At 43.2% G+C, this 23,381-nt stretch overlaps 1 protein-coding gene across 1 annotated transcript in view; it reads left to right on the forward strand.

Annotated features, from left to right (window-relative positions):
- TANC2 (tetratricopeptide repeat, ankyrin repeat and coiled-coil containing 2) overlaps positions 1 to 23,381 on the forward strand; it is a 163,282-nt gene that overhangs the window by 62,586 nt on the left and 77,315 nt on the right. Inside the window, exons 6-7 of the mRNA XM_054000140.1 lie at positions 5,252 to 5,359; positions 22,441 to 22,589. Coding sequence (XP_053856115.1) covers positions 5,252 to 5,359; positions 22,441 to 22,589 — 257 coding nt within the window. The remainder of the gene's footprint in view (positions 1 to 5,251; positions 5,360 to 22,440; positions 22,590 to 23,381) is intronic.

Raw genomic sequence — 23,381 nt, forward strand, 5'->3', positions numbered from 1 at the left:
TTTCACACAGAGAGAGCAAATTTCATTATTTCATCCTCTTGTGGCAGAGGGAGGTTCAAAGCACAGGTGAAATTCAACTGTTTAACATGGAGAGAACAGAAAACTGGGCACAAATTTGATTTTGAGCCCAGCTCCTTGGCCAGACTCTTCCCAGGACCTGCCATAGGAGCAAGCCAGGAGAATCCAGGCATGTGGCCATGTGTGTTTGTGTGATGAAGTGTGTGAGAGTCTGTGAGTAAAAAGCTGCAGTGGTTTGTGTTGGTGCAGTTTGGGCAGTAATGTCCATTTTCCTAGTTCTTGTAAGGGGCTGGGACACTGAGAGGCTTCCAGGTTCCCTGGGATGGATCATTCCATCATCCATGCAATGGGAAAAGAGTTGCTGTTTCCTCCAACATTTTCCTTGGACATAGATAAATCTGTGTATCTTTGTGGGTGTATGCACAGACAAAGGTGTCTGTCTGTATGTTGTAGTCAAATTGTTGTGTGAATTCACATCTGCTGAAATAAAGCCTTGTTCAGTCCGGTCATTAAGGTGTTAATAACCCCTTGTTAGTAAAGATTCCTTTCAGAGTTCAAACTGAATTTCACAGCTGAAACCTTTTGCTAATCCATTATAATTTTCTTTTATCAATGCCTTTTAATCTAAAGAAAACCCTTTTTTAATTAAAATACTAACTCATCTATAAATGGTTAAATGGTGTTACAGAAAATGCAATAGAATTATGGAACTCAATAGGATGAATGAGAACACAGTGCTGCTAGAGATAAAGTGATTATTCCAAAAGAATAGACACATCTGGATTTATTTTGGTTTGGTTCGATGTGGGAGTAGATGCTTGCATTGATCCCAGTACTACCTGCCAATGTTCAGAAGGATAAACCAGCAGCAGCTCCTGCTCACAGTGGGGTCCCAGCTCTCCCAAACTTCATCCAGACTCTAGAGTGGCAGCCTCAGTGGTCACTAGTATGGGCATGCAAGTGTGAGGGATGTTCTGAATGGGGCAGATCGTTTCAGTTTGCCAGGCAAAAACCAGAACTTCTCCAGTGTTCTGAACCCCTGTTTTTAAAGAGAGCCTTAAAAAGTCAGGCTGCTGACATTGCAGTTACTAATGAAATAATTTCCCTCGTGTTAGGTCTGGGATTCTGTGATAGACTGGTTTGGGTGGGAAGGGACCTTAAAGCCCATCTGGTCTCATCTCCTGCCATGGCAGGGACACCTTCCACTGCCCCAGGCTGCTCCAAGCCCCGTCCAACCTGGCCTGGGGCACTGCCAGGGATCCAGGGGCAGCCACAGCTGCTCTGGGCACCTGTGCCAGGGCCTCCCAGCTCCCACAAGGAACATACTTTGTCCCCACTGGAAGATAGACAGCCTGATGCAGAAAGTGTCATAAACAAGCCAGCTAATTAAATTTTCTGACTGCTGGCACTGCTAAGTGTTTTGCATTACATGGTTAATTCCTGCCCCGGAATAAGCATCATTTTCCTCACACAGGACAAGTTGCTGGCAAAGTCAAATGAGAATTTTATTTGCATCGACAGAAGGATTTTCAGTTTTGCTCTGCTGGCTTGGACACCAGTGGGGATTAATCTCACTAAGAACTGCAGAACTGGCCCCAAACATGTGCAGTATTGGTTTGAAATAACATCTCAGCCACTGAAATTGAAGTTCCTTCTTCGGTAGTATCAAGTCAGTTCCTGTATGATGCAAACGTGTTTGTCACCAAGCCACTGGGCACGGGACTGGCCCGTGAGGTGGACACAGATCATGGGCTGCAGCCAGGCAGTGGGACCCCAGGGACAGGGTTGTGACTTTAGGCTCCAAGTAATCAATATGCTTTTTCTGAACTAAATGCTAGTTTTGCAGTTCTAGAAAGCCAGTGTTGCCAGTGACTGCCATCTTTACTCAGTCCATTATATTTTTATAACTGGTTATTGCAGACATCCTTTTCCCTGGTGTTCTTGGAAGATGTCATTTTTTCTGCTCAGAAAAACTCCAGTTGTGTAACATGAAGGGCTATTTTCATGCTGTTTAACGCCAGGAGTTGGTCAGTTTCATACAGAAAATCCTTACAGGAATAAGAGGCCTAAAGGACTGAGCAGGTACAGAATACTTCAAATAATTGTTTCATGCTTTTGTTAGTTTTTATAACTTGTGCCAGAAGCTCATCCCATGACTATGATTATAAGATTTGCCTTTGCTCTCAGGAAGGGGTTCAGGACCAAGGCAAACCGTTGTGCCTTGAAAAGCCATTTTTATAAAAAAGATCAGAGTTACCCATTAACATTTGGCTGTAGAGTGTCAAACCAGATTTTAGAGTTGATGATATTTCCATTTTTCCAGTAGAAGACTAATGCCCAAATCTGAATCTGTCAGGATAATCTTCATTTGAACATGAGTCAGAGGTGCTTAATTCTTGTACATGAAAATCCTCCTTTCCTGTAATCGAGTTATGGGTGAGTTAGGAGGAGTTTTGCCTTTTCCACACTTAGGGTATTTGTAATAACAGAAACTCTTCCTTCTGTGATTTTTCCCCACCTGTATTTACATGGAGAAGTTTGTATTGACTTGAGCCTTTTAAAGTAAACTGTTGTCTGTGAGTCATGGTGACGTGGTGTGTCTTGGCTGGTGGAAGTGTGTTTTTAAGGCTCAAGTCATGCTTTTGAGGGAACAAAAACAAAATAAAATAGATGTCAGGCCAGGCTGGACAGTAGTACCTGGTGCAGTGGAAGATATCCCCTGCCCAGTTCCAGGGAGTGGAACTGAATGAGCTTTAAATTCCCTTCCAACACAACCCAGTCTGTGATTTCGTGACGCTGTGAAATGCATTAAAATTGTGTGTATGGTTGAACTTGCAGTATATGGAGATTTCACCACATTGGTGATACGATGTTCTTTATTGCCCTCAAGAGAAAAAATAGTGGATCAGCTTGTTGGATCCATGAGCTGATCACGTCTGCTGTCATCAGTCAGTTCTGTGGAATCAGTGGGGCAGTGGGCACCTCAGTGAGGAGTAAAAGAGATCCAGAGTAAATGTAGAAATAAAACCCAGTGGAATGGGAGATCAGTTCCTTCCTTACAGGTGAGAGCTGTTCAGTGCCAATCTGTCAAAACACCCAGGTCCTGCATCTTGCACAGACCTGTGTGTCCACACAGCAAGTGGTGCAGTGAGCACATTGCCCTCTCTGTGTTTATTAAAATTCTCCTTCCTCTTTTTAAAAATGCTTTTTAGTGCAGAACTGTCTAGTGACAATCCCATCAGTCATTAACATTTCATGAACTGTGAAAATTCTCTGAGTTTTGTATTTTAGCACACAGTGAGCACTGCCACATGTGCATGGGATGATACATGGTCCTGGTGTCAGCCAGAAATGATAAAGAAAAGACAAGCTATTTTTAATATATATTATAGAAATGGCTGTTACTGAGACTGTAATAAAACATATTTATTAAAACTGCAATGACAAACTAAATATTAAAGGATTGACCTGTGCAGAATTATTATTTTAAACAATTTTCGGGCCATAGCAATAATCTTTTCAATATTAAAATGTTTTCATTACATCAGGATCTGGCACAAGATTGTTACTGGGATGTTTCCTGGGTGTTGGCCAGTGTGTGGCTGTGGGGTGTTTGTGGGATTTTTTCCAGGGGGGATTATACAGAATTGACTGCTGGCTTGCAGTGTTTAGCATCAGGTTGTGTGTTTGAGTGGTGCTGCCACATCCATGACCATGGTGGGATGGGGGCAGAAGGGGCTCCAGGCTGTCCTTATCTTCCTGAGTTTCTCACATTCCTCCTGCCCTGCAGGGCTCCTGTTACACCAGCCCTGATGGGCTTGCAGGGAATGTGCTGGCAATATGTCTCCTATTCATCCGGGATTTTTGTGTGCAAAATGGAACCGTGGTACCTGTTTTCCCTCAGCACATCTCCTGAGATGGATCACGAGGGGGTAGAGAGGAGGCCTTTTAGCACACCTGTTCTGGTGCAGAGATGGGGGGGTTGATTCCTTGCCTTTCTTCTGCTTCACAGGGACTTTCTATTAAAAAACCACACCTCAATCTGCATCTCTGTTTTGCGTGCTCCATTTAAAAAGAACTCTGGGATCACTGATGTGTAGCTCAGTTTGAGTGATCTGGTTGTGCATTGTCTGTCAGGCTCCCCATCTTGGACCTTCTCAGCCTTTCCTAGCACCACAGCAGCTCCCTAAAACCACGAGATTTATTGCTGCCTCAGAGATCATTCTCTGACCTGTTGAGCTTTTATTACAGGAGATGCAAAAGAACAACCTCCCAATCTTTAGCTGCAGATCCCAAATTTAATTTGCAAGACAGGGAATGATAAATTATGTAAATGGAGGGGCAGAAGCCACTGACCCCCGGAATCAGTGCTGAGGGGATTTTCAAATTAGCCTTTCATTGTAATGGGCATGAGAGTTTAACTTGGAAATGCAATATGACAATCTCTGCATGTAACTTATTCTCTAGTTCTCTTTCTCTGGTCTGGAATATATTTAAAGACTTTTACTAAACCAATTTTATTAATTTTACTCCAAAAAAATGTTGTATGGAATTTCATGTCTTTTAGAGTTCAGACTGTTAAAACATGGAGAAAATCCCATTTTTCTAGCACTAGTGGTCAGTGATGCTTTGTTACAGACACTTTTACCTTTTCCCCATCCTCTGTTAAGTCTCTTGATCTTTTATGGATTTGCAGGGATAAAAGTGGAGTGCTTCTTTTTGGCTTCCACAGTCCTCTGCTCTTTTGTGTTGAACACCAAACCTGTTTGGTCCAACAATGAGACTGTCTTGAAATTGAAATTTTATGTTCAAGGAAACAATTACAGAACACAGCATTTATGTGTTCAGTTCAGATATTTACAGTTAAATATCTTAAAACCTGATGGGCTCTGTGCACCTCTCTAAGATCTTTGCTTTTCCACAGTTGCTGGATCCAGGCTCATTTGCTTCCTATAAAAAAATTAATAAAGTAGGAGAAAAGAAAATGTTTTAGAGTATCAGGAATGTGCCTCAGTGTTCACACACTTTAAAGTCAGCCTGTGCGGTTTGAAAGTTTAACCAAGAGCCATCTCCTTTGTAAAGAATGTAGATAATTTTTTTTCCTGGGGAAAAAAAAAAAAAGGGTAACCTGATATGAGTCTGACAGTGTCGTTTAGTTAAGTGCTTCCATCTGTTGCTTGCTATTTCCCTTACTCATGACCTCTCTTTTTCTCTCCCCCTCCTTCTCCTGTAGCCCCTCTGAGGAAAGCAAAGTTTGTTGAGAGCCCTCGAATCCCAGAGTCCGAGCTTGGCTCCCCAACCCTCTCTGCCCAGAAGCTGGACGTTGATGCATTCTGCCCTGGTAAGCTGCATGCAAAGGCTCTGTGCAAACAGGGGCAACGGCCAGAAAGCCTTTTTAAATGTGTAATATGGCTCCTTTGGCTAGATGGTTGGTTGGACCTTCCCTAACCAAGTTTCACTGTCTTGGAAATTTGAGTAAGCATTAATTTCTGATTATTGCCCATTTACGTTTGTTTCTTGCAATTTTGCATGTGGCTGCTCTCTCCTCAGAATAATTTAGAAGGTCTAGAGAGTTGCTTTTGAGAAGATAAAAATGAGCCAATAAACAGTCTTGCTTTAAATTTAATTTTTAATGCTAGTCTGCTGGAATAAAACCACGTCTCAGAAACATCATTAAATCAGCTTAAAGCAAAACTGAGGGACCTTGTTGCCTGCATCCAAGAATATTGGGGTGTTTACTTTTATTTTGTTAAGGAATACCTTCTAATTTATGTATCCTGTAGCAGTTGCTCTGAAATGCATACATGTTGCTTGAGGCCTCTGGTTGAAAAATAAATAAAGTGGGTCATGTCCCTTCCTGGCTCAACCCTGTTCATGTCTGTCAGCTCAGGCAGGCTTTACCTAAATCCCCCAAGCCCCGGCAAACCCAGCACATGGGAGTGCCTGGAATCTGCAGCTCAGTATTGTTTCCCAGATTCTTCCTCACTTGGAAGTGGCAACCTGGGGAAGGCTAGAGGTGCTGGGAGAAGGCTGAAAACAGCAGCAAGTGTTTTGGTGGATTCTGTGCTGAATTATGCAGATTCTTCCCCTGGCTTTCCTTGATAATGAACCAAAGGGATCCATACTCGCTATAGGCTTTGGATGGAAAAAAGAATGTTTAATATGTTGAAACGGTGTGCAAATGTGTGACATCTGCCTCTGAAATCTGTAGCTACAGTCACCCAGGTCATATTAATAAATGACTGTGGAATCAGGATATTGCTTATTCCTGTGGCTGATGAACTTGAAGAAGAACTTACAGAGTACTCAAAATTGGAGGAATTAATTGAATGTTGTCCAGATTTTGAATGTGGGCTTTCTTGAATGTATTGTCTGAAAGAGAAGTTGTCTCAGAAAATCAAAAGACAGTTCCTGTGCTTGGCAATGCCTAATTTGAGGCCACAGTTGCCGTGAAAAGTGCTGCTCCTTTTTCAGTCATCATGAATTACAATTAAAATTGTGCTGCTGCAGCCCTTTTTTCCTAACTGAACGGCTTCAACTGTCATGTTTATAATTGTTAATAATTATAAACTTATTATGATTGCATCCACAGAGAATTATCATTGCCTTGTAAGATTAAAAAAACATAAATTCCACATTCCCACACCCAGACATGTGCCTCCCCTCTTCCAGAGCTTTGGAGGGCAGGACTCCTGCCAAGCCCAGGGACGGGCTCTGACAATGGGATCTGCAATTTCTTAAATTTCTTTTTCTGCTGTTGGATCTCCTCCTCTTGCTGATAGTTTAGTGATCTGAAAGGAAAAGTGCAGTTTTGTACTGCCTTGAAGTTTCATGAAAGGAACATGAAGCGTCATTAAGGAAGGAAAAAAGTGACAATGGCAGAGTTGTCCAATAAGGTTGGAAAAGCCCTTTAGAGCTATCGAGTCCAACTGTAAACCAAGCTCTCCCAAGGCCACCATGAGACTGTGTCCCCATGTGCCATCTTGGTGTACTTGGAAAAGGGAAATGAGATAAGAGCAGAACAGGACATGCCAGGGAAGAGCAGGGACTCGGAGTCAAGGTAGAAACTGCAGGTTGGGGATTCAGTTTGTTTCAGTTTCCTTAAATGTGATCCCAGGGACCTGTTAGGGAGCTGCTCTCTTCATGTCCATGTCCAGGGACTGTGGCCAGATTTATATTGGCAGTTGGGACAGGCAGGGAAAGAGGGGAGGATAGAATCCACTGGGGAAGGATTTCTGAAGTTGTTCATGGAAGCAACTGCCCAAATTCATGGATTCTTCTGTGAAAGTAGCAGTCATGTGGGGGCTGGAGGTTTTGCTGGTCTGGAAGGCTGGATTCCAAGCTCGAGATCCACCACCTTGGAAGAAGGAGGTGGTTGGGGGAGGATCCTTGTGTGAAGAGGTAAAGAAAGAAAGAACTAAGTTGTGGTCAACTTGCAGGAAGCAAAGGGGACACAGCATCCAGCTCCTGATGGGAAGGTGGAGGAAGAGTCCTACTCTGGATCTTGGCAAAGCTTCAGGCACTGCCTGGAATCAGTTTTCCAAGGAAATACAACTCCTTTCTTCTGTGCTAGGCTTACATTAACCCTCTTCTAAAATGTGTGCATCCTGTGAAGATACAGCACACAGTGCTAAATCCTGAGCGTTTCCAAGAATAACGGTGTGAGTTGAAAGAAGGAAGAAAATTAGGCTGATGATCTGCCTGGCAGTGGAGGGGAGGTGGAGCGGTTTTTAATGTGATCCCTGACAAAAAATGTAATTAATTATACAATTGAAAGCAGTTTAAAACACTAAATAGCAAAGAAAAGAGAACATTAGCTACTCTGCATATACAGGAATAACGACTTCAATTTGAGATGCCGAGAGGTGAAATTTTGCTCAGTATCAAAATGTTTATTTTAAGGCTTCAGGCAAATTTCAGCACATTCCAGGGAGGTGGTTTCCTGAGCAACTGCAGTGCCCCTCATGCTGCTGGGGGGAAAATTTGCTTGTGACATCTTCAGTGTGAGTCAGTGTGGGGGAGTGACGTGCTCCCAACGTTCCAATGCCAAGGAAGGAGAAAGAAGATGACAATACTGAGTGGTATCGTGGAGGGAAGTTCTAATACCAAGCACAAATAGTAAAGTTTTAAGCTGGGTATAATTTATTTTTTTTTATTACATTCCTTGTATAGAGAAAAGAACAGAGATACTTAAAAATTATTAAATCTTCTTAAATGAATTTAGAAATTGGCCCATATTTTATAGTTGTTGCAGCTAAGATGATGGCAAAAAAAAAAAGCTGTTCCATGACTTCGAAAAACTCCTTTCTACCAGAATTATCACAGAATAAGCTGAGTTGAAAGTCACCCACAAGGATCATTGAGTCAAATTATGTTTCTCTAGAAGTTTTTGTAGTTGCAGAGGTTGTTCAGATTTCAGTCCTTGACTTGAAGTGTCCCTGGTGGAGAAGGAGCTCTTCCTTGTCTCTTCCCTGTGTGGGTAATGAGGCCCTGGCAGAAGTCTCCCATCCCTGGAAATGTTCAAGGCCAGGTTGGACAGGGCTTAGAGCAACCTGGTCTAGTGGATGGTGGAACTGGATGAGCTAAAAGGTCTCCTCCAACCCAGACCATTCTGTGACTTAGCAGAGGCTTTATAAGGAGGGTCTTGGAAGGTTTCTGATCCACCTTCCCTCCCTGTCTCTGCTCCAGTCCTGCAGACACTGTTCATCAGAGGCATTTGTGTTTTCCCTCTTGTCAACCCTCTGAAGGCAGGGAGGCTGGGGATGACCCCCTCACATCCATCATTGCTCTTCAAGGAGGATAACGTAGAATAGCAGGAATTGACCTTCAAACCTCTGTTGTTCAACTGTCAAACCTTTTCTGCAGTGATTCTAGTGACTCAGTTTAATATGTAGGGGTTTTCCTCCACTTTATCACACCTCGCTCTTGCCAAGAGGCACTGCTTGTGTGGTAAACACTGTCCTGGCTTCTTGGTTCTTAGTTGTGGTCACAAGGGCATCTTTCTTTGAGCTGCTTTTTGTCTTTCATGGTAGCTAAAACATGTTTTGACTTATAAGTGCTGAGAAAATCTGTTGGAGATGGATGGTGCTTTCAGGTAATAGCCTTTTGCCTCAGATTAATGTTTGCAGTTGCATTTTCTATAATTTATTACCTTGTCGTGGTGTTCCAAAGGCTAAGTCTGTTATGACATTATCCTTTAATTTGATTAACTCCTTCTTCAGAAATTTTGGGACACAGATCTTGAGTGTCTGGTTCGCTTGTTGCACATTAGGCTGGCAGGCATCTGTTTTCATCCGTGACTGAGGTAGGAATCACTGCGGTGCTCCCGCCACAGACAGGGAGAGGAGTGATTTACCATGGCAGCAGCACTTGTGTTCATCTCATCGCTCCTTTTTCTTTTCCTTTGGTTAAAGAATCGTTGAGCTTGACATCTGCTTGCTGCTGCATCTCTCTTTTTATCATGTAAAAAGTGTATTTTTCATTTTACACTATCCACGTGTTTCTCCTAAACACAACAAAATGTTTCTCAGGTCTTAGGAAAAAACCCTTTAAGAGGGAATGCAGGAACCAGCACTCCTCTCTGATTTTTCATCGTGAAAATACAGGCACTGAGCCAAAAAAATCCTACAAAACCCCAAACAAATTTAGCCAGCAGGATTCTGGTCCAACCTCTGTCATATTGAGCAGTGATGAACTGGGAGGAAGGAGAGGAAATAATCAAACCAACCGTGATCTGACAAATGCTTTTACTGTTGAATCTTGTGGTTGTCCCAGCACTGTCAAGCCCACTGACCTGAAGGGAATGGGAAATCATTGTGATCAGCCCTAATTGCAGAAGAGCCATAATTTGGCACGTTGGTTGCTATGGAAGCAATTGACTTTTCTCATGCTGTTCCTGGGAGGATGCTGTTGGTTCCTTCTGCTAGATCAGGAGATGGAACCAGTTTCAGAATAAACTCGTGTATTACAAAACAAACCCCAGTCTGAAGTTCTGGATCAGAGGGAGGAATACTGAAGGTGTTGCCAGAGTTCTGGGTGTGAATCCATTTGGGATTGGCCACAGACCAGTTACCATTAGGTGTCATCGAGTTTGCTTGAATTGAAAGGTGCAACTTGGAGAATTGTGGCAGGGTCCAGAGTTTAGGGACAAATTTATTGAATTTTACCAAAGAGGAGTTGTTCAAGATAAGAAGTGAAAATAATACAAATCCCACCGATTATTCCCATATGTTTTAACTGTTAAATAACTGGAGACAACATGCTTTTCTTGAAGCTTCCTGGTGCAATCTGTTAATAACCAACCCTTACAGGGATTGGGTCCAATCTACCCAGAGGAGGAAAAAAGGGAATAAAGAGGGGAAAAGGCTGTAAATTATCCAAATTCTGGTTTTGTGATGAACTGCCCAACTTTAAAGTGTTGTGACTGCTTTCAGAGATGTAACCTAGATGGCTCCTGAGATGTGTTTTGCTTCAGATACTTCAGCAGCAGCAGCCTAGCACCTCTGCCTGCTCACTCGGATGGATCCCAGGGAATCTAAGGAGTTGTTTTGCCTCAGCAAGCAGCAGTGCTCGCTTTCAACTGATCTGTTGGGAAACAGTAACATTTTTGTGCTGATACTTTGGCTTTTTGAATATTTATAGCTTTCTGCCAGCGAATAAATATGTACATAAGCAAACCAACCCTGATGGTTTTGAAAGTGTCAGTGTTGGGCCTGCGAGGAGCAGTGTAAAACCTTTTCTTCCATACCTGAGCAGGTGGGGCAGATTTCTCACTGATGAGTGACTCTGGCAGAGGAGTTGCCTCTTGTAGCATATTATTTTTTGACAACAAGAGTAGCCCACACTGATGCTCTTGAATCCCAGCAGGGTTTGGGTTGGATGGCACCTTAAAGATCATCCAGTGCCACCCCCTGACATGGGTAGGGACACCTTCTAGAAGAGGTTGCTCCAAGCTCCATTCAGCCTGGCCTTGAACACTTGCAGGGATGGAGGCAGCCACAGGACAACCTGTTAGGAAGTGTGTGTGCTGTCAGGCACAGTCCCTGCAGATGTCCATGCTCTGCTCCAAAGGAGGGGAATTTTATTTTTGTCATAAAAATGTAGCTGGAGGAGAGGGGGAAGAAAGAAAGGCAACTTTCTGCAAAAGTGCTGAGGCATTTTAGCAGTGCAGTCAATGCTTTCCTGGATCAGTGTTGCACCTCCCTCAATAAACCAAACAAATCCATAATTGTTCACCTTGTGATAGTTCTGTTCTTCTGTGAGTCTGTCAGGCTGGATTAGCTGTGTGTTGGCACTCAGTGGGTCCCAGCACAATGACAACCTGACCTGCTGGTGGTAGCACCATCCCAGTTGTGTTTGGGCTCCTGCTTGTAATGCCCTTGATGTCTTTACACAAACTTCATTTTCCTTCTTAGTTCCCTCTTGAGGTCTGTAGGAGTTCTTTAGGTGAGGTTTAATTTGAAGTTAGCCTCTGCCTTGTGTTTATGCCTGTCCTAAGGGATGCTAAACGAGACAAAGGAAGGAGATGAGGGTTGCTAGAGGTCTTGGTCATGGTTGTGCTGATTAGTGACTAGAGGGACTAATCAGTCCTCCCTTTTTCATTCTGGCTCAGATTTTATTCCCAAATACTTCAGGGTCTAGAGGAAGTGGTCAGTAATTCTACTCCTTTTTTTCCTACAATGTTTTGATATGCTGTTATTTTATTTCACCTCTGCATGGAGGCAACCCCCTCAGTATTCATTTTACCATTATTGTTAGCTGTAACAATAGAAGAGGGGGTGGTTTCATTTGTAGGAAGCTGTCCATTCTTTTATAAGCCTGGTTCCCATGTCCCAGTGCCTACAGATGAAAGTCCTTGAATTTCAGTGATGCTATGGAGAGCTGCCCATAAGTGAAAGTATGCAGTGCTCTGAAAGCCACACCATGACTTGTGCTCTCTTGCCAGTTGCTGTGACTTCCTCACCCTCCCCAGGGCTGCAGAACAAGAACTTCTTTATTCTTATCTAGCGTGACTCTTGTTCCCCTGGTGAAATTGGCTTCAGTCATCAGCATTCCCTGTGTCCCATCTGCTCTGTTCTCCAGGGCAGCACAGCTGCCCTTGGACCCTGAAGAAAGGAGATCAACTTGTGCATAACCTCCTGTACCACAGTAGATTTTCCACCTCATTAAGCAAAATTTTTTTACGTGTTATGTCACTAATTATTTAACTCCAAATCACTTGAAAACAATTACCTTGAGTCCAAACATGGCCATTTTGGCCAGCTGCCAGTTTGAAAGTGCAGCCTTGCTTGGAAGCACTGGTTGTACCAGCCTGGCTTCAAATTCCTCCAGTGCCTCGGAACTTACTGCAGGCTCCAAAATCCTTCTATTTGGACTGAGACTGCAGCAGCCTTCCTCCCCGACTCCTGTGCCTGCTGCTTTTGTTTCTCAGAGTTAAGTCCCCACTGGGCTCTTCCATATGTTCCCATGAGGAACCCTGTCCCTGTGGGGAAGCCTTGTGCCACCGCCTATGGTCAGCACTTGGAGCAGGTCCCTGCTGCTGCTCTCCACTCCTGGCTGCTGGCAGAGTCTGCCTGGGGCAGCATCCTTGGGCTGCCTGCTCTATTCCCATCTATTCTTGGCATCTGTCTTGCCTGGCAAGAGGAGCTGTGGTGATGTGTGCAGTTACCTGCACCTCTGTCACCTGTATCTGCCCCCTTCAGTAACTTCAGTGGTGTTTCTCCACCTACATTTTACAGATGAAATTACAGCTCCTACTCTGTGTAAGTTCAGGGCACTGTGAGGACAGTGTGGGTGATTTTATTTTATTTAAGTGAGGTACGATTTTCATAAATATAGTTTATGTTTTAGAGAAAGAACAAATTTTAAATTGATCTCATCCACATGGACAGTAGTCTTCCCTCTCCAGTCATTGAAGATACACAATTAGCAACAGCCCTAGACATTGGTTCTGTTAGAAATTAGCCCCCAGAAGAATCAGAGAATAACAGACTGGGCTGGAAGGGACCATTCCAAGGGCAGCGAACCTTCCACTAGATCAGGTTGCTTTAAACCCTGTCCAGTCTGACTTGTTCTTTTCAAAGCTGGCAACAGTAAATTAGTCTATTTCTGTAGCAGTCATTACATCCAAACAGAACTTTTGAAGTCTTATTCAGGTATGTAATGGTAGGTTTTCAAGATTGTTGTCAGTGTTGTAAATGCATAGACCATAATTTTAGTCAGATTTGCTTTTAATAAATTTATCCTGGGAGCGTGCTAATAGGTCAGATCAGGTAAAGGCCAAGGTCCTTGTGCTGTCTTGTCTCTTGCTCCTGACCTCCCACTTAACAGTGGTCAAAGGTGACAATAAAGTGTCACTTGCCTTGCTGAACGTTTGGCTCATTTTAATGCTCGTTGTGTTCTGACGTGGCAAAGCTGCCTTGGAAGAAGGAAAGGTGTTTGTCAAAATCCTCTTCTACAGACTCTTCTCCCCAAGAAAATGATGGAATACTATGTTATATATGTATGTATATATTTCTGAAAGTCTCCTCCAACTTTCTTTGCGCCCCTGTTAGTTAGCCAGGGTTGGCCTTACCACAAAGGGAGCAGGTTTTTCAAAATTCTTGTCAGATTTCTATCACCTGATCGAAAAAAATGATGTGAAAAATAAGAGGAAGGAATGTGAGAGGTTTTGAAAGGGAGTTGTTGGAATTAAAAAGATTATTTGGGCGGTTGTGATGCAACATGCTGGTGGAGCTTAGGATATTTTTTCTTTTTTTTTTTTCTTTCTCTCGTGAAATTTTATCCCATTTGTTGCTAAGAGACAATAACTACTGATACTTAAGAGAACAAAAGATGTGGCTGGGAGGAGGAGGAGGAGGAGGAGGAGGGAGAAGGGTGCAGCTGGCTACTCTCTTACCTGAGGGGTTTTCTCTTTAAAAGGGCAGAGATGCTGCGAGAATTTGGCCGGGGGGAGAGGGGCTGGGCTCGGCTGCTCTTTCGCTCTCGGGCTCGGAGGAGGCACAGCCGGTCTGCGGTCGCTGCCTGGAGGATTCGCTGCCACTACGGAGCTTTTGTCCTCTCGCTGCTTTCCTACCGTGGCTGAGCCTTGGCTTGTAAGAGCAGCTGGGACCTTACTACACCCGATCTGACTGGAAAGGGCCTTCACCAGCTATTGGGATGCCTCGGAGGAAAACCCGGGACCCTTCGCGAAGGGCGCATCTCCCCGGCTGAGGCAGATGCCGCGGGAGGAGCCCGGCTGCCGCTGCCTCGGGCTTTATCGCTCAACCCCAGCACCCCGTGTCCATCGGACTCCTGCTAAGGCTGCGGAGTTGTCCGTCACGTTTTGTTTGCCACCCCCGGGGGCTGTGCCTGCCTGTGCCGCCCCAGCCGCCGCTGCGAGCTTCCCGGGCCCGTTCCGCCGCCCGCCATTGCCGTGTGGGGAGAGGCCCGCGGCACAGCGCCCCCTGCTGCAAAGCTGCGCACTGCTGTGTATTTATACATACATATATATATATATATACATTTATACACATTTATACACATCTACTGTGTGTGTACACACATCTGCACACTGCTGTGTATTTATACATACATATATATATATACATGTATACACATCTACTGTGTGTGTACACACATCTGCACACTGCTGTGTATTTATACATACATATATATATACATGTATACACATCTACTGTGTGTGTACACACATCTGCGCACTGCTGTGTATTTATACATACATATATATATACATGTATACACATCTACTGTGTGTGTACACACATCTGCGCACTGCTGTGTATTTATACATACACATATATATATATACACATTTATACACATCTACTGTGTGTGTACACACATCTGCACACTGCTGTGTATATACACACACATATATATATACATGTATACACATCTACTGTGTGTGTACACACATCTGCACACTGCTGTGTATTTATACATACATATATATATATATATACATTTATACACATTTATACACATCTACTGTGTGTGTACACACATCTGCACACTGCTGTGTATATACACACATATATATATATATATACATGTATACACATCTACTGTGTGTGTACACACATCTGCACACTGCTGTGTATTTATACATACACATATATATACATTTATACACATCTACTGTGTGTGTGCACACATCTGCACACTGCTGTGTATTTATACATACATATATATATATATATACATTTATACACATCTACTGTGTGTGTACACACATCTGCACACTGCTGTGTATTTATACATACATATATATATATATATACATGTATACACATCTACTGTGTGTGTACACACATCTGCACACTGCTGTGTATTTATACACACATATATATATATATACACATTTATACACATCTTCTGTGTGTGTACACACATCTGCACATTGCTGTGTATATATACACACATATATATATATATATACATTTATACACATCTACTGTGTGTGTACACACATCTGCTGTGTATATATGCACACATATATACTGTGTGTGTACACATATCTACATACTGCTGTGTATATATTCACATATATATGCGCATTTATACACATCTACTTTGTGTGTACACACATCCACATACTGCTGTGTATATATACACATATATACTGGATATATAACCATACTGCTAAAGAACTGTTACATATTCATGTACATATACATATACATATACATATACATATACATATACATACTGCTAAGGAACTGCTGCTTCTTTTCCCGTGCCTTTGCCTGAAAGCCCTGTAATTTCGGATTACGATAATTCGGAGGGAAGGGGGTCACATTCTCCATTCCAAGGGATGTCCCCACCTTCCTTGGCAAGCACCTGTCTTTCAAACCAACATACATGCCTAATATTGCAAAATGAAAATGGGTTTTAGGGGGTGTTTATTCTTTTTTGATATTACCCTACCCTCAGGCTTGTCTGGAATAAAAGGTCAGTTTAAGACCTAAAAATAAATACAAACAATTTTATTTACCAGCCAAGGCCTTTGATGGAATGGCCTTTGACATCCAGTGTTGGATGTCCAGAGCTGGAGCACAGCCCCTTATTCATTTTTTTTGTGCTAAAGTGCCAAAAACTGTAAAGAAACAATTTCATCTCTGCTTTCCATCAGTGGGGAACTTACTGCTTCCGTCCTGGTGTCCTTGATTTGTTAAAGAGCTTAGGAACATTTTTGGAGATCAAAGTGTAATCCTGATTCCAGGAGATAGTCCAGATGCCCAGGCTCGTATTTATGATGACTGGCCTTTTATATATATATATTCAGAAATGTGCATGAGGGGTTTTAACTCCAGAACATGAAATGCATTGAACCAGGTCTTAAGATAGTAGTGAATTTACATTCATTAGCTGCTCTGGCTCATGAGGCTTTGGGATTAAAAATAACTTTCTGACCATCCACTTGAAGGACCATTAAAGAACATCATCAGGAAAAGTGGCGGGGAGGGAGCAGTACTTATGTGTTGTGTTGAGAAGAATTTCTTTTGTTTTAATTTCTTTTTAGAGGGAAGGTCTTAGGAAGGAGTGCAAGAGGCTGATGTAGTGGGATTAATGGTGGGAATTTGTGCAGCTCCTTACAGAAATTTTTGGATGGAATTGGAGGCACTGAGGGAAGCTGTAGGAGCACAGGTTGAGTTGGAGGTGCAGATAAACACCTCCACAGTTCAGTGTTGGATTTTGGCTGACGAGAGGGCTCTGATGTCAATATCTAGGCAGAATATATTTACTTTGCCACTTCTTTGTGATGGGATTGACTTTAGTCAGACCATTTTCCATCGCTGACAGAACTACTAATACCTGATTCACAGAAATGTTCAGGTTGGAAAAGATCCTTAAGATAATGAAGTCCAACCATTCCCCCAGCAGCACCACCACCATGTTCACCACTAACCGTGTCCCCAGGTGCCACATCCACATGTGTTTTGAACACTTCCGAGGATGGGAACTGCACCACTGCCCTGGGCAGTTGCTGGACAACCCTTTCCATGAAGAATTTTTCCCTAATATCCAATCCAAACCTCCCCCCGGCTGTCCCCTCCTGGCAGGAGCTGTGCAGAGCCACAAGGTCCCCCCTGAGCCTCCTTTTCTCCAGGCTGAGCCCCTTCCCAGCTCCCTCAGCCTCTCCTGGGGCTCCAGCCCCTTCCCAGCTCCATTCCCTTCCCTGCTCCAGCCTTTTGATGTCTTCCCCAAAACTGACCCCAGGATTGGAGGTGCAGAAGTACAAAAATTGACATTTTTAGAGATGCATATAGGGCCACCTTCATCCCTTAGTAGTTAAATATTTTAAAATCTCTTCTTGATGTAAACAAGACTAATGAAAACATCTTCCATTAATTCTGAGATTAGAGGGATATGCAGAAATGGTCAAGGATATTTTCCAAATACAGCTCCAGTGTATCCAGAATAATTTAAAGCAGATGTACATAATAATGGGACAGATTCAGGTCACATGGAGGTAGGGAAGTTAGATAAAACTCTGCAGTTATGTAATTGAAGATCAGGGTCCTAAATGGTATCATTTATTTCTTCCCTTCCATAGGTGCTCACTTTTTGCACATAGCTATTCTTTTTTTCATTGCTAATTCAAGAATTTTTGATTTCCTGAAGGTAAATCAGTCTCATACTCAGGCAGATTCGGGGACGGGTGCCTTTAAGGGAACTGTTACCCAGTTCTTGTTAGACACTCACTGAAATAGATTTCAGCTGGTTTGAAAGTAAAAGTACAGCAATTAAACTGAAAATATTCTGTGGACTACAGATGCATTGTTAATGTCTCCCAGGGGCACTGCCCTCCACCATTTATCTGGAATTAGAAGAGGGTGGCTATCAAACCAGTCACAGAATTACCAAATAAATCATGAAGAAATTTCATTTGCTTGTAAGCAATTGCAGCTGAAATATGTGGCAGCTTTCATATAGGAATCAAAAACAGGTAACAGAAACACTATTTGAAAATGACAATGTACAGAAAAAACACTGGACATTTTGAATGTTATGGCTTCTTGAGAAGAGCAAACCTAATAACTCTGCTGTAAAATGATAGATTTGGTTTTCAATGAATACTCTAAACATTTATGAGCACTTACGAACTCCATCCTGCTTCATGTGATGCCTACAGAGGTGTTAGAGTTGACCCTTTCAGAAATCCAAAGGGTATTTCTAGATAAGACATCTGAGAGAGCTGCCAGGCTCTGTAAAATTGCTCCTAAATGGCCTAAATCGGGTAAATTCCAGGGTGAATTGCAGATGTCTGCTGACATATTTAAAGTGGGTTGAATTTTTTGAAGGGAGGATCAGAGGTATTGAATTGCTTGACAAGCTCAGGTTGTATTTCTAATTTGCATTCTTTGCAGTTCAGTCAAAGAAAAAGTCATTAACTAAAAAAGAGGCAGAAGTGGATGGAAAGCATGGGGGTGTTCACTGCTGGGTTCTGCTGAAATTGTTCAAAATAAAGAGAAGAAGGTATCTGTGTGAGCCTTAGGTGGCTCTGGTGTCCTTTCCAGTGCCATTTCACTGCAGAGGGGCTTGACATTAAACTCTCTTGCTGACAGCCAGCCAGGGCTTGCTGGGGTCCTCCAGCAGAGGGACAGGATGGGCTCTGCTTTACTGGGCCACAAGTACTGGGCACAGCACTTCAGTAGCCCAAGTTCTATCATGCCAGCAAAAGAATGGCCTTATTTTCATTTTCCCCGTAGAATAATTGCTTCTCCTGTTTTCATTAGGAGCTGAATTCAGCCTTCCCTGCCATAGTTAAGTTGGTACGTAGTGGCTTTGCCAGCAACTGAGGGGTGTATTCAAGATGTGTCTACTCTAAAGCACTTGGAATACCTGGACAGACAAACGTAGCTGACTTGGAGATGTGACAGTGTGCTGGGATGCAGCATTTACCTGGCTGTGAGTGTTGGGAGATAGTTACTGAGTGATTCCATGAGACATAAATGAAAGGAACAGCCAAATAAAGCTCTCAGCTGGCATGAAAACCCAAGTTACATGGTTTGGTGGCCAAGAGGAAGCTGACCCACCACCCACCTGGCTTGGTGGGTGGCTAGTCACCTTCCAGCACAGCAGCACACCAGTTCCCAAAAACCTTTTCCTCCTGTTGTTTTGTGTGTGTTTATATAAAAATAGAAGCTTCCTGCTGAACATAAAGAGACATCAAGTTACACAGCCCATAGAACTTTTTAAAATACTAGTGCACATGCAATGAGTCAGGGAGGGGTTTTATTCTTCTTTAAAATTCCTGGCATGAAGCATTTGGTTGTTGCTTTTAGTATTAGTGAGTGTTGATGCAGAAGCACGTGAGCTCATGTAGGAAGTGCAGCAGCTTCAGCCCATCAGCATTTTGGGATCTCTTTAATCACTGTTTGGCTTTGGGTTTGCATGTGCACAGCTGGGCAGTGTGTTACTGGTTATTGATACACCACTGTTACTGGAGTTAACTGGGGGTGTGTTAGAGCTGTTGTAGCTGCTTACAGCAGTGGTGTCAAACCAGTTAAAAATATCTCAGGAGAGTTGTGTTATCAGTTCTGTGCTCGGATTTCCTGGGGAGACGGGAGTGTGCTGAAGTCAGAGTGAAATGTGGTTGCAGCACCAACTGGATAACACACAGGAGAAGGGAGAAAAAACCAGTTATGCCCTTTCACTGAACTTAGGAAGAGAGTATTAGGTCTTACTGTCAACCCTGAAAGGCAACATACAGCTTTTTTCCATAATACCCATTCACAGGCACTTCAGAGCTGTTATGGCTGTTCTTTGACATTCAGTTAAATGATTCCACTTATTTTTTAAGACTTTAGGAGGGGATAATCCAGTACAATGGCGCTTTGCTTAAATTCAAAGTTATCTGGACGTTGAAAGCCAGGTTATAATGAAATAATTGATAGTTCTGTATGAAATATGGAGGTCTCCCAGCTCCACTGCTGCGTTTCAGCTGGTGATACCTTGTACCATGACCAGCATCTCACAGGGAATGAGCATGGAGTGACAAGGCAGAAGAACCTTAAGCTGAAGGAGGTCAGAGTTATATCAGATATGAGGAAGAAATTATTCCTGTGAGGCTGGTGAGGTCCTGACACAGGGTGCAGCTGTTGCTTGCCCCATCCCTGGGGGTGTCCAAGGACAGGTTGGATGGGGCTTGGAGCAAGCTGGGATAGTGCAAGGGGTCTCTGCCCATGGCAGGGGGTGGGAATGGATAGGCTTTAAGGTCCTTCCCATGCCAGACCTTTCCATGAGTCTGTGAATTACAATCACAAACTGGTTTGGGTTGAAGGGATGTTGAAGGTGTGGTTCCAGCACCCTTGGGACTCTTATCAAAGCACGAAATTATTATCCTCTGTATCTTCAAAGTACCTATACAGTGACTTGAGGCAAGATTGTAGTTTCCTGTATTTACAGGTGAAAGCCAGGTTCGTGCCCCTTGGAGATGTTTTAAGGGTAGTTTAAAAGAAGCAGGGCGTTAAGGACAAGGTTAAACTCAACCTCCAATGAGTGAATTTTGCCTGGGAGTTGTTCCCAGCACTCAGCCAAAGGAAACTGGCTGTTCCCAGTGCCCTGCAGCTGCCTCACGTGGGCACTCCTAAATCCTTCCAGGTGGGCAGTATAGAGGTAGATCCAGCTGTTCCTTTCTGCCCCAGATGTGTAAGTCAGCATAATTTGAATATTTTTAATATCATGGTTGGGAAGACTGAATGGGAATGCACAATAAGCTGTGGAGCCATATCCAGGCAATGGCTTTTACCAAAAAATCTACCTTCAAAAAGGTAGTCTACCTTTCAAAGAAAGAAATAACCTTGGAAATAAAAGTCTCTCTAGTTTTCATTTTACATAAATGTCTCTCTTCTGTTTTGGGCTCCTAGAGCCAGTAAATGCCCACAGATTGGCTGTGGGTGGTCAGCAGTTCTGCAAATTGGGCCATCCGTTTAAATTTGTCTCTCTTAAATCTATCGGATTCACGTCAGCATTGGTTCAAGCAGCACAATGGGGATTCAGTGACTTAGACAGCTTATGTGGACCTACTGTAGCATCCATTTTCATAACAGTGAAGCCCTGGTGGAAGGACAGCTGCAGATGCTCAACTCCCAGAGCTGGTGGTGCTTAGGAATGCAGTCGTGGTTGCATGGGAGATGCTCCTGGGTTTTCAATTTGCAGTAGTGCAGATGAGACATCCAAAAATTGCTGTAAGCTTCTGTGAGCTGTACTCTATGAGATTAAATGTGAGTTTCTGTAAGCAACTGGCTTAAATTTCCTGAGGTTTTGTACATATCCCAGGTTCCATGATTTGTGGGTTTCAGTTACAGTTATCAAAAAGCAATATTTTATTTAAAGTAGCATCCTTTTGCTGTTGCTGCAGGCTGAGTGCTGGAGGAGCCCAAACCAGGACAGAGCTAGGAAATGGAGATGGGCTCTTTTCCAGATTGTACATTATCAGATGAATAATTAACTGTAGACTAATTGCAAATCCTAATTTGTCTCCTATAACTGCACTAAGCACAGTATTACTTCAGTGTAAAGTGGTAAGAACTTGACCTTCAGGCTTTAACCCTGCTATTGGTGTGAGCAGGAAGGAACTTGACTTTCAGAACCCAAATTACATGTGTGATACTACAAGTCAAAAACCTCCACAGGTTTTTGTTCCTCCTTTCTTGTTATAAAATTAAAAGGATACAGAAATGCCAGTATACATGCTGGACCTTTTCCCAGTGTGCATTGCTAGCTAGAAACTCATCTGTGCTGCTTTCCATACAGGTGGTGGAAAGAAAAAAAATTTTAAAAAATCATTAGGAATGTTGGTTTTGGTCTGTTTTGCAGACTTGATGGGGAATTGGCAGGGGCCATAGGGTGAGTGCAGAAAGTGAGTTGTATTTGGAGAGACTTGATTTCTGTACAACTATGAGTGTGTTGGGACAGCAGGTAACAGTGGAAGTTCCACGTATATTTTCTGTCCTGGTCTTTCCTGGTAACTACTCAGCAGCACAGCTTGGTTGCTCTGCAGTCATGGAGCACCTTGCAAATGGCTCTCCTAGCCTTGTCTTCTCTGTGAGAAACAGAGGGAAGAGAGCAAACACTCTTCTCCAGTGCTGGTCCAGAAAATCTTGTTCCCTGGTAGCTCTGGTGCTTCTGCTACAGGGACAAGATACCTAGGTGTGCTTCCGTGGGAGGTGCTGAGAAAATAATGAGCAGTGAGAGGAGAAGCAACAGTTAACATTGGCAAAAACTTGTATCTGTGGTACATGACCTAAAATTAATGACCAGCATGGAATGGTAAAACAGACTTGAATAACATGAATAACCTGAAAACCCGGATACTGAGGGTACACAGCAGGTACAGGTGTTGTGTTGGCAAAACCACTGAGCAGCAGCCAAAAGTAAACAATTCCTGTCTGAAACTGGTTTTCTTGTGTTTAGGTGATACTGAGCAAGAGCTGGGACCCCCTCCATCCGTAGATGAGGCAGCGAACACACTCATGACTCGCCTGGGCTTCCTCCTCGGAGAGAAAGTCACGGAGGTTCAGCCAGGGCCCCAGTACAGCATGGAGGTGCAGGACGAGAACCAGGTATGGCCCCCATCCCCAGTGGCATGGGTTGGGCATCACTGTGGGGTTTGGGAGAGGGTGGTAATTGTCTAATTCCATGGCAACCAGGTGCCTCGTAACAATGAAATAATGGTGCTGAGGTAAAGGTTGTGTCTCCTCATCACGCCGTGACTCATCCTCGCAGAACAGCAGGCCGTGGTTCAGGGATCAGCCATGTGAGACAGCTTCTGTTGTTTTTCTGTTTCTGCAAATGTAGGAGTGGGCAGTGTTTCTAATCAGATTATAGTGACCAAAATAATCTGTACTCGCCTGGCGTCTTCTCTGTGATATTTCAGAAGTGCTTCAGTAGTGTTACATAAAGACTGACTCTGCAGAAGGGAGAAGGAAATAGTAATAGCCTCATTTTACAGATAGTCATGGTTCTTGCTCGTATTTGCCCAACAAGGTGATTTCATGCTTGAATACAGATAAAGAAGGCAAATCATAAAATCTTCATTGTGATGGAGCTTGTTACACCCCTGGCTGGCTGGAAAGCTTTGGGCTATGATACAGGCTTTGTAGAAACTGTCTGAACGTGAGGTTTTTTTTTTCCCTCCTTTTCCTCAGGTATGGACAATTAGAAGTTTTGCTGAGAGTGAAAATAGGAGGCCTTTCCCCCCCACCACCCCTTTTTGTTTTTAAATTGACAGATACACATATGTTACACTTTGAACACTTCCCATTCAAATTTTTAAAGCAAGTTGTGGATTTAAAATGGACTGTACTATACATTGGGCTAGAAAATGTCCTTTTAACAGGCGCCTATTTCAACTG

Source organism: Vidua macroura, chromosome 27 (assembly GCF_024509145.1).
Source record: "Vidua macroura isolate BioBank_ID:100142 chromosome 27, ASM2450914v1, whole genome shotgun sequence".
Taxonomy (NCBI): domain Eukaryota; kingdom Metazoa; phylum Chordata; class Aves; order Passeriformes; family Viduidae; genus Vidua; species Vidua macroura.